This window comes from Chelmon rostratus, chromosome 10 (assembly GCF_017976325.1).
Source record: "Chelmon rostratus isolate fCheRos1 chromosome 10, fCheRos1.pri, whole genome shotgun sequence".
NCBI lineage: Eukaryota > Metazoa > Chordata > Actinopteri > Chaetodontiformes > Chaetodontidae > Chelmon > Chelmon rostratus.
In genome coordinates this window covers 19,176,723-19,188,836 of record NC_055667.1, presented here as the reverse complement: position 1 = coordinate 19,188,836, position 12,114 = coordinate 19,176,723, and the positions used below count along the sequence as shown (strand labels likewise).

At 43.7% G+C, this 12,114-nt stretch overlaps 1 protein-coding gene across 1 annotated transcript in view; it reads left to right on the top strand.

Annotated features, from left to right (window-relative positions):
• Positions 1-11,464, top strand: part of fgd (faciogenital dysplasia) — a 54,679-nt gene extending 43,215 nt beyond the window's left edge. The window contains exons 7-19 of the mRNA XM_041945535.1: positions 802-958; positions 1,136-1,274; positions 3,600-3,658; positions 4,212-4,358; positions 4,452-4,544; positions 4,654-4,733; positions 5,344-5,374; positions 6,120-6,224; positions 6,696-6,749; positions 8,476-8,577; positions 8,775-8,903; positions 9,906-10,046; positions 11,110-11,464. Of these exons, the coding sequence (XP_041801469.1) occupies positions 802-958; positions 1,136-1,274; positions 3,600-3,658; positions 4,212-4,358; positions 4,452-4,544; positions 4,654-4,733; positions 5,344-5,374; positions 6,120-6,224; positions 6,696-6,749; positions 8,476-8,577; positions 8,775-8,903; positions 9,906-10,046; positions 11,110-11,355 (1,483 nt within the window). The 3' untranslated portion in view covers positions 11,356-11,464. The remainder of the gene's footprint in view (positions 1-801; positions 959-1,135; positions 1,275-3,599; positions 3,659-4,211; positions 4,359-4,451; positions 4,545-4,653; positions 4,734-5,343; positions 5,375-6,119; positions 6,225-6,695; positions 6,750-8,475; positions 8,578-8,774; positions 8,904-9,905; positions 10,047-11,109) is intronic.
• Positions 11,465-12,114: the final 650 nt, after the last annotated feature.

Here is a 12,114-nt window from a genome sequence, read left to right as displayed (position 1 = left end):
TACCTTGTGTGTGTCTTATTGTGCCAACATCAGCCACCCTTGGTAGATAATGACTCCTCTAGAGGGCTTTGTTTCGGGAAATCACCTGTCACTTAACGGTTCCCCTCTCTCCATTTTCTGGAACTCATTAAAATGCATTGGCTCCAATAGAAAGACTTAAAAACAGGTGCACACACACACATACACACACACACAAAGCCATCCACACAGCTAGTCAGAAAAGTGCACCGTAAGAAGAAAGTTCAGAAGAAGGATTAATTTGTGCAATTCCCCAATAACTTTCAGATTAGTCTAATTTTTTCTGAGCCTTCCTTCGTTTCTTACTTGTGAAGAATGACACCGCTGCTTCCTGTCTTACATATGTATACAATATTATAATAGTATAACCCTTGTAGCCGTCAGAGTGTTCAATGTTTGTTAAAAGAATGATGAATCAGCTAAAGCACACCTTTAATGAGCAGCCTCTCTTCACTGAGTTGGAAACTGTGCAGAAATCTGTCCTCTCAGCAGCTTTTGAGGAAGCTGCAACTTGTAGCATTTGCATCTATATAAGCGGACTAGATAAACAAATGAATAGCCAGGTTGATTAACAAGTTGATTGAACTGCCAAAAAAGGCTTGTAGGATGTAGTTGAACTCTCTAAAATGCTGTCTTCATGTAGTGAGACAAAATAAAAACACTGACAAGCTGAACCTCCCTTTAAACTGTTGGAATGGAAGCTGCGGTAAGCCTCAGTACTTTTTAGAAGGTTTCGTGAATTCACCTGTGCATGAATCAGTGTGGTTGTTGTGTTTGCTGTAGGGACTCCAACCCTCGTATCGGAGACATCCTCCAGAAACTGGCTCCGTTCATGAAGATGTATGGAGAGTATGTGAAGAACTTTGACCGAGCCATGGACCTGGTCAACACCTGGACACAGCGGTCTTCACAGTTCAAGAGTGTCGTCCAGAACATACAAGTAGGTGTCCCGTGCTTTGTTTGTGTTAGCAGAAGATTTACTTCACCGTTTTCTCATTCTAAGCAGTTTTAGAAGCAGCTTTCTATTTTATTGCGTTAGTTTGTCCCTCTTTGAACTACAAATTGTGTCTTCACAATGAACGGGTTAAAATGTGTCTTTTTGTGTTTGAACCTTCAGAAACAGGATGTGTGTGGGAACCTGACGTTGCAGCACCACATGCTGGAGCCGGTCCAGAGGATTCCTCGCTACGAGCTGTTGCTCAAAGACTATCTGAAGAAGCTGCCTGAGGACGCTCTGGACCGAAAAGACGCAGAGAGTGAGACCTTAAACCCTCTGTTTTTACTGTAACACACACACACACCGCTGCAGGTTGCAGAGAAAGTTAAAGTTTTCTGTCTTCCTGCTAACCTGTTTTACTTCAGCTCACACTATACGTCATTTAATTGAATCTTTCACCTGAAATTGCTCTGATCACCAAGGTGCATATGATGGTATCATGGGTGTATGCTGTTAAAAACAATTAGGCTGATTGATGATAGACAGTGATCCTGTTTTACAAGCCAATCATCGTCCATGTTAAAGTAAATAGGAGAAAAGGTTGTGGCTATGACAGCGCCTGCAGTCAGATAAAGACCAAATATCTGGGTGAACTAAATCTCCATTGCAAATGTGAGTGCTGCCATTCAGCTAAAAGTGAAGCAATAATTAGAGTTGGCATGACACAAAAAGGTCAGTGGAAAGACCTGAAAGGAGGTGAAGTGACGCAGATTCACATTCCATAGAGCGCTGGTGAGGCAAAGACACGTCCACTCGAGTTGATAATGCACAAATGAACATTTCCGGTTATCCTGAGTCATATGGCACCTTGACTGCACAAGGGCAGGAGGAGAAGAAGGAGAAAGTAGTGGGTCTGGAGATGAATGAAACTGGAGCTCCTGGTGTCACGGTGTCCTGTATCTTACCTGCTGCCATCTCATTCATCTGCTCATCTGCCCAGCCAGTACTTTTCCTCCGTCACTCCCCTTGCCAGCCGCGCCCACCGGATACTCACCTGATCCTCATTCCCAATCAGCCCAGTATTTAAGCTGCTCCCCACACTCACTCAATGCCAGATTGTTCTTCATCTTCATGCAAGACTCTCCAGCATTGTTTATTGGACTGATGTCCCGTTGCCGTACATGTCTGCCTTTGACAGCGTCTCCTCTCCTGCTTCCCGATTCACACCTCAGCCTTCTGTCTCTGACTAAGAGTTTTGCCCTGAATTTCCTGGATTTTTAACTGCCAGTGATTGTTTGGTGTTTTGTTCACCAAACATTGCGAAAAACTCCATTGGAGTGCGTGAGTGATCTCTGCTCACATGGTGCTCTGCAGCAGCGAAGATACAGACAGACTTAAATCTAAACTGGGTGGCTGCTTCTCTGTGTTTGCCAAGTCTGAGATTAAAGCTGGTAAAGACTATCTCCGGGTTCTGCTGAGACTACATTTGGGTCCTAAAACAACCGGTTACACCTGGTAGAAGTCAGATGGAGCCAAAGACGCACTTCACCTTGTTGCATGTGAACACATCTTGTTTGAGAACATCTCTGTGGATATCTCTCCCTGCTGCTCCACTTTTACTTTGCCCGGCTCAAACCTCGTTCAGGAGCCGGTTCATGAGATTTAGTGATCCTATGAGTCATTGTTTGGCTCCATGATGCATATCATCGCATGTTTGGATTTCTGAAGTGTGGTACTACATTATATTATAACACATATATAATGAATACAGTGGAACTTAATGTCACATGTTCCAGATTAGATAGAGGTTAAATTCCAGAAACTGACTTTCTTAAAACTGGAATAAACTGCATTAAACCCTCGGTTTTTGCCTGGCAAAGGAAATGCAAGTGTGTTTTGCACAAAATATTTGTGTTGTTGAAAGAATTTGCTTTATTTGCATCTGAATAAATTAAGATTTCTTCCATAAGAAACAATGTTATGTGCAGACAAGCACATTAGCCTCAGAAATGGCCTCAATATGATAACCAGTCAGTTTACTCTATAGTGGAGATGACAGCAGGACATTTGGCAGCTCTAGAGCCTCTTGTTATACAGTGCTCTTTGTGTAGCTTCATCTGCTGCCTTGTAGAGACAGAATACAACCTAACACCAATGTTTCACGACATGATCTGATGTCCTCCCACATCCCTGGGTCCATTTACCTGAGTGTTATCTTCACCGCACTGTGTTGTTTGGGCTCTGTGGAAGGTTTTCTGTCATCCACTCCAGCCGAAAAGCTGTTAATCACAGTTGTTTTGGCCTCGTTTCCCCCGGCCGTGTGTCTCTTCTGTTTATGTAGGCCATGATTAAGATGGCAGGCTCAGGTGCTCGCAGGCATTAGTGCAAGGCTCTCTAGTGGCTAAAAGCCAGCCTAATGGGTACAGTGCATTTTAAGTTAAGACTGTGCATGTTTGATCTTGTTACATTTGTGTAATACACCAACTGTCACACCCTTGTCAATTCATTTTTTTTTTCCAGTGAGCAACAAATATGCTCAATTTATAGCAGTTTTTCCACTTTTACTCAGACATAATCTTATCGTTGTGATTTCTGGATCACATGCTGACATGTCCACATTTGTATGTGTGATTGTTTGTTGCAGAGGCACTGGAGCTAATCTCTACAGCAGCTAATCATTCCAATGCAGCAATCAGGAAAATGGTAAGACTTTGCTCAACACTGTACTTTAATCCTCTGCTTTGTTTTTGTCGTCATCTCTTTCCAAACCCGTTTCAACACTCGCCCGCTGTCTTGTTATAAAAGCCAGCCAGCATATTACCCAATCGAAGAGTTGCTGATGCTGTACTGTCAGTCAGCAACATTGCTGCAAGTGTTAGTCTGAGGGAGTAAACGAGCTGAATTAGTACAGACAAGAAGACAGGAAGTTGCTGTTTCCTGCCTCAAGCTTGAGGAAGCCTGACTGACTTTTTAACACTCATCCTCTTCACCTCTTTCCTCTGTCTGGCCATGTTGCTTGCATTTCTCTCAACCTTCAAACAACTGACGCAGACAAATGTGTTTTGGAATCAATAAAGAAATGTGATACCTGCTTTCTGCCTTAATGGAAAACCCATGCATGAATGAATGAGTCTTTGCTGATAACAAAATAACCCCCCTCTGTTGGAGTTTGGCTTATAGCTCCATCTGCCTTCTCACTCTGAAGTGTCTGGTCTGCCTCTGCTTTCCTCATCCTCCCGTTGCCTAATGTTTACAGGAGAAGATGCACAAGCTGTTGGAGGTTTACGAGAGGCTTGGAGGGGAAGAGGACATCGTTAACCCAGCCAACGAGCTCATCAAAGAAGGACATATCAAGAAGATGTCAGCCAAAAATGGAACAGCACAAGACCGATACCTCTACTTGGTGAGAGGACCCATGTTAAATTAGAGAAATATCCCACTTAGAGAAAGATGTTTGCTCATGTGATAATGTGACGTTTTTCTATCTCTGATCTAGTTCAACAATATGGTGCTATACTGCGTGCCTAAACTCAGACTGATGGGACAGAAGTTCAGCGTCAGAGAGAGGATCGACATTGCTGGCATGGAGGTGCGGCTCTGCTTCTCAGTCCGCTAGATCTCAGTCTTTTGTTTTCTCCTCCGGCTTTTTATTCATTCTGGTGGCTGCAAATTGAATGCCCTCTGTTTCTTGACCTCAGGTGCAGGAGAACGTGAAGCAGAACCTTCCTCACACGTTCGCCATCATCGGCAAGCAGCGTTCACTGGAGCTGCAAGCCAGGTAAGGACATATGAACCAAGTGCCAGAGAAAAACTGTAGACTCTGAACTGAGATGTGAAAATGTGTTCTACTGTATAATACAGTTTATTGATATGGAACCCCTGAAGTTGTATACATCATATTAAAAAAAAAACATAGCCATAGCCCTAAATAAATAAATTATGAAATCATTATTACCATTATTACTGCACTAATTATCATGAATTTATATACATATTTTATGTAAATTCAATTCAATAAATTAATTCTTTACTGAATTCAATAAATTTATTCATTTCAAAATAGTTGTATTGTCCCCTGCCTCCTAGCAGGTTGACTCAGCTTCAAGCTAGCTAGCCCCTGTTTGCAAGAGAAACTGCTGTGTGTTTTTAAACCTTAGTGTTTGTCTTTCTTTGAGAAACATGTTTAAAATAAAACCCTGTAGACTTAACTCTGAATCAAACAATTAACTGTTTATTTTATTAAATATCTCAAGCTCACAAACCAGCTTAGCTAGTTAGCTAGCTAGGATAGGATGCATATTGTCTTATCTGAACACTTGGTGCTAGCCATGTCATTGTGATCATTTGTTACGGCAAAATAATCTCATGATCTTTCATTTGCTTTACAGGACAGCTGAGGAGAAAGAAGACTGGATTCAGGCAAGGATCACACACATGCATACATGTAGTACTGCACCAACGCACCCACGCGCATATGCACATACAGTGTCTGTCTCTCATGCAGTATTTTTGGCCTGTGCCTTTCGTAGTTCTGCTTCATTAGAGAATAGAATTAGTAAAGATTTCCTCCCCACACTCATTCAGTGTGTTTGGGAATTATATTCTCTAATAAAGCCCCTCATTATTGCTCATTTAGCCTATTACAGCAGAGTAAAGCTGATTAAAACATTTTGCAGGCTGGAAGAGAGGGTGGGCGTATAACAGAGGGGGGCTGGAAGGTTTTATGTGTGTTGTTAGTCTTGAAGAGGGTAGGAAAGGTTTTTGCACACTACTTGTCAGGCGGGTCTCTTGAGCTGTGACGTCAATGATGTTGTCATCCATTCAGTGCATGCTAAGGCCAGACAGCTCGCCACAGACAGTTTGTTCCTCAGTCAGGCAGCAAAGGAAAGGTGGCTTTCTACCTCCGATCATCTTCTCCTTTTCACTTTAGTCACTTTAATCTTTTTAAGCTAAGTAAAAAACTCTGTAAGATACTAAATATAAGCTCGGGCACTTTTACATCGTGCTGCAGTTAAGCATACTCTGTCATCTCATGACAAATAAATGCATTCAAATGCCATGTCTGATCAATAACCCGACTTTCTTCCCGTTTCTCCCTCACTTCGCTCTGTGATCTCTCCATCCCTCCTCCACCTCGGCCCTCTAAATCTCTACCGCCTCTCAGGTGATCCTGGCCACCATCGAACGGCACAAGCAAAACAGCGAAACGTTCAACAAAGCCTTCAACAGCTCCTTCTCCCGGGAAGACGACCACGTCCCTGAGTCACCGGTCAGTCCCTCTCTCCCTCAGTCAGTCAGTTCACCGATCAGTCAGTTGGTGGCGTCACCCTGTGCGATGAATTGTGGCAAGCTAGTGGTACACTAAAGAAGTTCGTCATAGCCTGGTCTTTGTCAGTCCGCACAGCTCTCCATCTATGGACGTGGTGGGACCATATACACAAAACACGCGCATGAAGAAGCTCTTTCTTTTCTTTCCCTGACAGTTGCTCCTGTAGACGTCTGTGAGTCTCTTCTCCCAGATCTCTCTCATGACCTAATAGGGAAAGCCCAAGTCAAAGTGTATACAAAACTCTTATGGACCTGCTTTGACCCACTTTGTACTTCCTGAGGCTGGACACTGGCCAAACGTAATGTGCCGCAGGGACTAGATCAGAAGTTGTAGACTGACACCCAGTGGTGAAGATGTTTAACTGCAGGCAGAAGCTGCCAGAGCTCAGTATGTGTTTTCACTTCTCCTCAGGGTCCCTGGTGCAACACGTCCATTGACTCAGATGGTGAAAGACTGCATGAAAGGGTAAGACACTATTTTATAGACAGAGAAATGACACTTTTTTTCAGCTGGCATGCTGGTGTGTTATTAGATTATAATAATTATGTCTCTGGGGATGTCATTTCAACAATTCAGTGCCCTAAAGCATTAACCCTCAAGGGGAACCTAGGACACAAATTAGCTGTGAACCTTTAATGACTCACCAATTTCTCCAACTGGTTGTGCATTATGTATGTTTTAGTTAGTAATAAGCTTGTAATTTGATTGAGAAATTTATTTGGGAACATGTAAATGCAATCTTAACTGAAATAATTCTTAAAACTAAAATTTTAGTAGGGTAATAATGCTAGTGTTCTTTAATTGTGCAGACAGTACTACAAAACTTCAGGCCCCCCGAGGGTCTGGGGCCTCTGGGTGTTTCATGGAAAACCATCATCAGGAGCAGATAGTGGTCTTATGATGTCACAGGCCTACGCTACGCTAGTGCAATAGAGGAAAGATAAAACATCTCATTAGCAGATATAAACCCTCCTTGAACAGGTCAAAAGCTTCTAAGTTGTTAACATGATAAGAGCGTTAGTTTGATGTGTTTTGATGTGTACGTGTTGTCCAGTACACATCATCAACCTAGTTGATGCGAGTTGCTAGTACACCTGGCATTTATTACCTGTTTCTTTCATGACACCTATGCCTGCTCTGGGTGAAGGTTTTAAAGGCCTCTCACACCTGCACAGCTGTTTCAAATCACTGGTTGGCTGATTAGAGCTCTGCTCAGGTTGAAGTTGGCCATAGTTTTGCTGGGATACTAAGAATGATCATAGGTAAGCTGTCCCGCCTCACAAGGTGCAAGAAGATTAACTAACAAGAGAGCGAAGGAGACGTCACTCCGTCTCAGTTTTTATGCAGCTAGCTGTCCTGATGGTGTGGTCAGTCGCTTGCCATTCATCTGTTTGTGGAGCTTTACAAGACACATTTGCCCACTAGCCATGCTAACTCCTGCAGGTTATCCTAGCAACACAACCCAGACTATTTCCTGTGCAACTTACTTTTGAACACAGCAGGAGAGTAAATGTCCACGCTGACTGCACTATAAGAGAAAATGATATTATTAGATTAACTGAAACCCAGTGTGGGTGAACCATTGTGTGTACGGGCTTTACAGTAAAACAGAAAACTTGAAACTACACAAATGCCTCTTTTCTTTTTTTGGAGCGACCTTACTCTATAATATTCAATGTTCTTTGTAAAATCAATAAAAGCAATGAGCTGTTCTATGAGCTTGTGCTGTGACCAAGGTTTTTGTGGTTATCCTGAAAGGTACATTGACCACAGGCTGAATCATTGTGGTGATGATAATAACTCTGGGTTGACAATAGCAAGGGCTCCATCTGCTTCTTTCATTTTTAAAATAGGAAAAGCAGTTTAGTCCTCGTTGCTGCAAATGGACAGAAAGCTCTCATGTTATCTGCATAAAAAAAGAGATGAATTTCACTCTTCATCCCACAATGCCTCGATAATAACAACCTGACAGCCTGCACTGCTGCAGACGCCTCCATCTGATCAGTTTAGTTGTCTTTTAGAGAAGGATAGTGTGTCTGTGTGGGTGTCTGTGTCTTTGTTAGTAGAAAGGAGAAGTGGAACACGAGCCGTCAGACATGCATTCCTTTTGCTTCAGTTGTGCTGAAACTGAACAGACTAAAGACCTTGACACATGACACATTGTGTTTTTTTTTTCTAATTTATTTTCCAGAAGAGTTCCAGGAAAAAGGAGAAAGAGAAGCAAACGTGTAAAGGCTGCAGCGAGAGCTTCAACTTCACCAAGCGCAAACACCACTGCAAGTCCTGTGGAGCGGTGAGCACAGATGGAACAAGAGAAATCTGGGCACTGTGTGATAGGATGTAGGAGTGAAGGGACGGAGAGAGAGAAGTCAAGGGAACAAGTGGAGAATTTCTTTCAGACTAAATGTTAAGAACTGAGCAGCCTCTCAATGCCGTCTCTCTCTCTCTCCCTCTCTCTCTCTCTCTCTCTCTCTCTCTGTCCTTCTGCAGGCCATCTGTGCAAAGTGTTCAAAGACCTTGGACAACAAAACGAGCCGAGTGTGCCCGGAGTGTTTCGAAGCCAGCCTCAGCCTGGAGAGTCTAGGCGTTAGTGAACAGAAGAGGAAAGCTGCGCCAGAGGTGAGGCACACAAACAGAAACAAGAACACACACACGCTGAGAAACATTTAGCAGCATGTGCATAATAGTTTATTTTTCTGCCTCAATTCCTGCCGGTCCAATGAGATCCACGTCTCCCAGTATAGGGAGAGTCGGTGTCAACCAGAGTTCAGCAGCCAGACCGCACTGCTGGCAACAAAAGCAAAGAGAGAATCACTGCATTGTGCTTATTAAGTCCAGTGCACCATCTCTGCTGAATACTAAAGTCACTGTGTTGTCTGAAATCACTGCACACACACACAAACACACGTGCATTTATGAACTAACACAGATTCATGCTGAAAGATCAACTAATCCGTCTTTGATGAGTAATATTATAATCAGGTCTCAGCTTAAGGAGGACCAGCCGTCTCAGCTGACTCAACAGTCTGGCTGCTTCAGGTGTCTGCGTCTGTCTGTCTGTCTGTCTGTCTGGGACGTTGTGGATGAATGTACAGTCCACTCTGGGAATACTGAAGCCAACATGCATATTATTCATATTTGTTGTTGAACGTCTTGTAGGAATCTTTCGGTTCATTCAGGCAAGTCAAGATCCCAAGGGTGGGATAAAAAAAAAAAAGCTCCTCTGCAGTGAGAATAGTCACCACATGAGGGAGCTGTAGGCCACACAAGGATTCCACAAGGGGCAGCAGGAGCTTGAACACCTGTCCATGTGCAAATCTCACTGTGTCCTACATTGTTGTTGCGTAATGCTGAACACTGGAAGATCTGCGCTGTCAGTTGCTCATCAAATCCCCAAAATATGATGCAGATGGATTTCAGTCACAAGCTAATTCAAATCAATAATAATGATCATGATAAATGTTATTTTTTTTTACAGCACCTGTCATTTGTGTGGGAAACAGTCCGGTATTCTGTTCTCAGTTAGTTCTGCAGTTATCTCAGCTTTATTCAGGTGTTTTATATGCAGTATATTTTACATTTTTTTAATTCATATTTCTATATTATGGCGTCTTTTTTTAGAGACAGACATCTTTATCGGGGGAGAACTGCCTGCTTTGTGGCCACCTTCAAGTGCAGGAGAAAGGGAAGAGCTGGAGCAAGATGTGGGTGGCTGTGACCAAGGCTGAGCCGCTGGTGCTGTACTTGCAGAGCAGTGGACAGGTAAGAGTTCAACACACACGCACACACACTCTGAAGGTATGTGTGTTTGTTCATGTGCTGTGATGCTGCTGTTAATTACAAAATACACCACCTTTTCATGTGCTTTTATATATTTGAAGTAGTTATGTACTCTGAATTACTTACAATACATGTACAGTACTTCCATTGTTATGTTGTATTGTCCAGAAAACAAACACGGCACACGTTGCCTCACATGGCAACATAACCAGTGTGCTTCAGTCATCTCTTGTATAACACAATCCTCTTGCTACACCCGTCTGGCCTTTCTATACATCCTGCCTGCTTCCGTCTTTCGAAGCAGGACATCTGTGCAGTGTAACGCCTGTGCACATCAGTGAGTGTGTGTAAATCAGATCTATCCAATCCTGCCTGTGCCAGCCTGTCTGTGCACTGTCTGTGCTCTGTAGATTTGGGCCAGGAGGATTTGGTTGTCCTGAATATGACCTCAGGTATAGCTGCCGCTGTCGGCGACGCCGCCGCCACACCGCGCGACTGGCTTTCAGTTTGCGCTGACCAGACGAAGCGAGTGTGTGGATTTACAGTCGTTCCTTGAAATCTTGGCTCCGTGCGTAGCGGTAAATCTGCTCGGAACATCCCAAGGAGAGATGCATATAAGCAGTGGTTTACATGATTGCTTAAAATGAAATTCCCAAAGCAATCATGTTTGGAAAGCGTTTTTGCCAGAGACTGGTTCTCTATCATTCACAGTGGATGGCACAGAAGGGAAGTCGGCCTGTTAAAGCCTCCCCGGGTTTCATTTCCAAGACTAATATTCCAATCCCACTGCAGAAAGCTGCCATTCCAAAGATTAGGATTAATAGGAGTTGGACGAGCGTTTCCTGATTATACAGAAAGAAAGCGGGGGAGGGGAGGACGGGGTTTGCTATACATGCTGGAATATATTCTGCAGCTGGAGAGACAAGCTGTCTCTGGCTGTATTAACCATATGTTTCCTCCTCCCCTCTAGAGTGCTTATTCAAGACAAGCCCAATTTTCAAACACCAGCCAGATTTCTTCTTATCCATGTTACTCATTTCTGTAGGAGTCCAAGGGGGCGCGGGCGGTGCCTCTCCCTGGGTTCGAGGTGAGCGTGGTACCGCCGTCGGCAGGCGAGAAGTCGGAGGTGAAACACGCACTGCGGCTCAGCCACACCCAGCAGACGTTGCTCTTAAGTGCCCAAGACGCAGAACTTCAGGCCAAGTGGGTGGACTTCCTCTCCAAAGCCGCCCGCGGAGAGACGGCCGCGGACGCGTCGACGAGCCTGACTGAACACAGGAAGAGCCAGTAGCGGCCGCGTTGGAGCCGCAGGACTCGCTCCCTCCTCCCTCCACCCCTCTCCTGTGTATAGAGCACACATTACTTGAATTCACTTTACCTTGGCACTTTTTGTTTCCCCCCCTCCCTTTTTTTTTTTTTTTTTTTTTTTTTTTGAAAGGACCACTCAATCCTTCCTATGCCACTTCAATCCTATCCTCATGACCACACAGCTACTTCTTCTTCTCTCTCCATCCTTCGGTCTCTCTCGAACACACACACACACCGAAACAAGAAGGACTATGCTATGAAGCCACTGTATGTATGTGTGGTTAGGATATTTTATTTCTGGTTTTAACAGCCGGAGAGGACTGTTTTATTTGTAATGTAGCTGAAGAAGGTTCCTGTTTTGTTTTTGTTTTGTTTTTTTAAAAGATGAAGTTTCTTGTACATTATGAGGCAGTGTTGTGAAGCATTAAATTTTATGTGTCCGTCTTACCATTTGTGCGAAAGTATGTATGTGTGTGTTTGCGCGTGAGTCCCCTCCCGTGTTTTATTAAGTATTGAATGTTAGTGTAAGAAACCTGCGCCCACCTCTCTGTTCACTCCTGCTGGGGAAACAGCGGCAGTTCAGTAGGTATTGTACAGTTTGTAAACTATAGTGCGACGTAAGGAAACGAAGAAAAAAAAAAGATGTTTTAACTTAAAAAGACACAGATGTGTGTACGCTTGTGGCTGGCCACCTGATGCTCCCACTGTCAGCTCCCACCTTACAGACCCTCTCCTCATACTT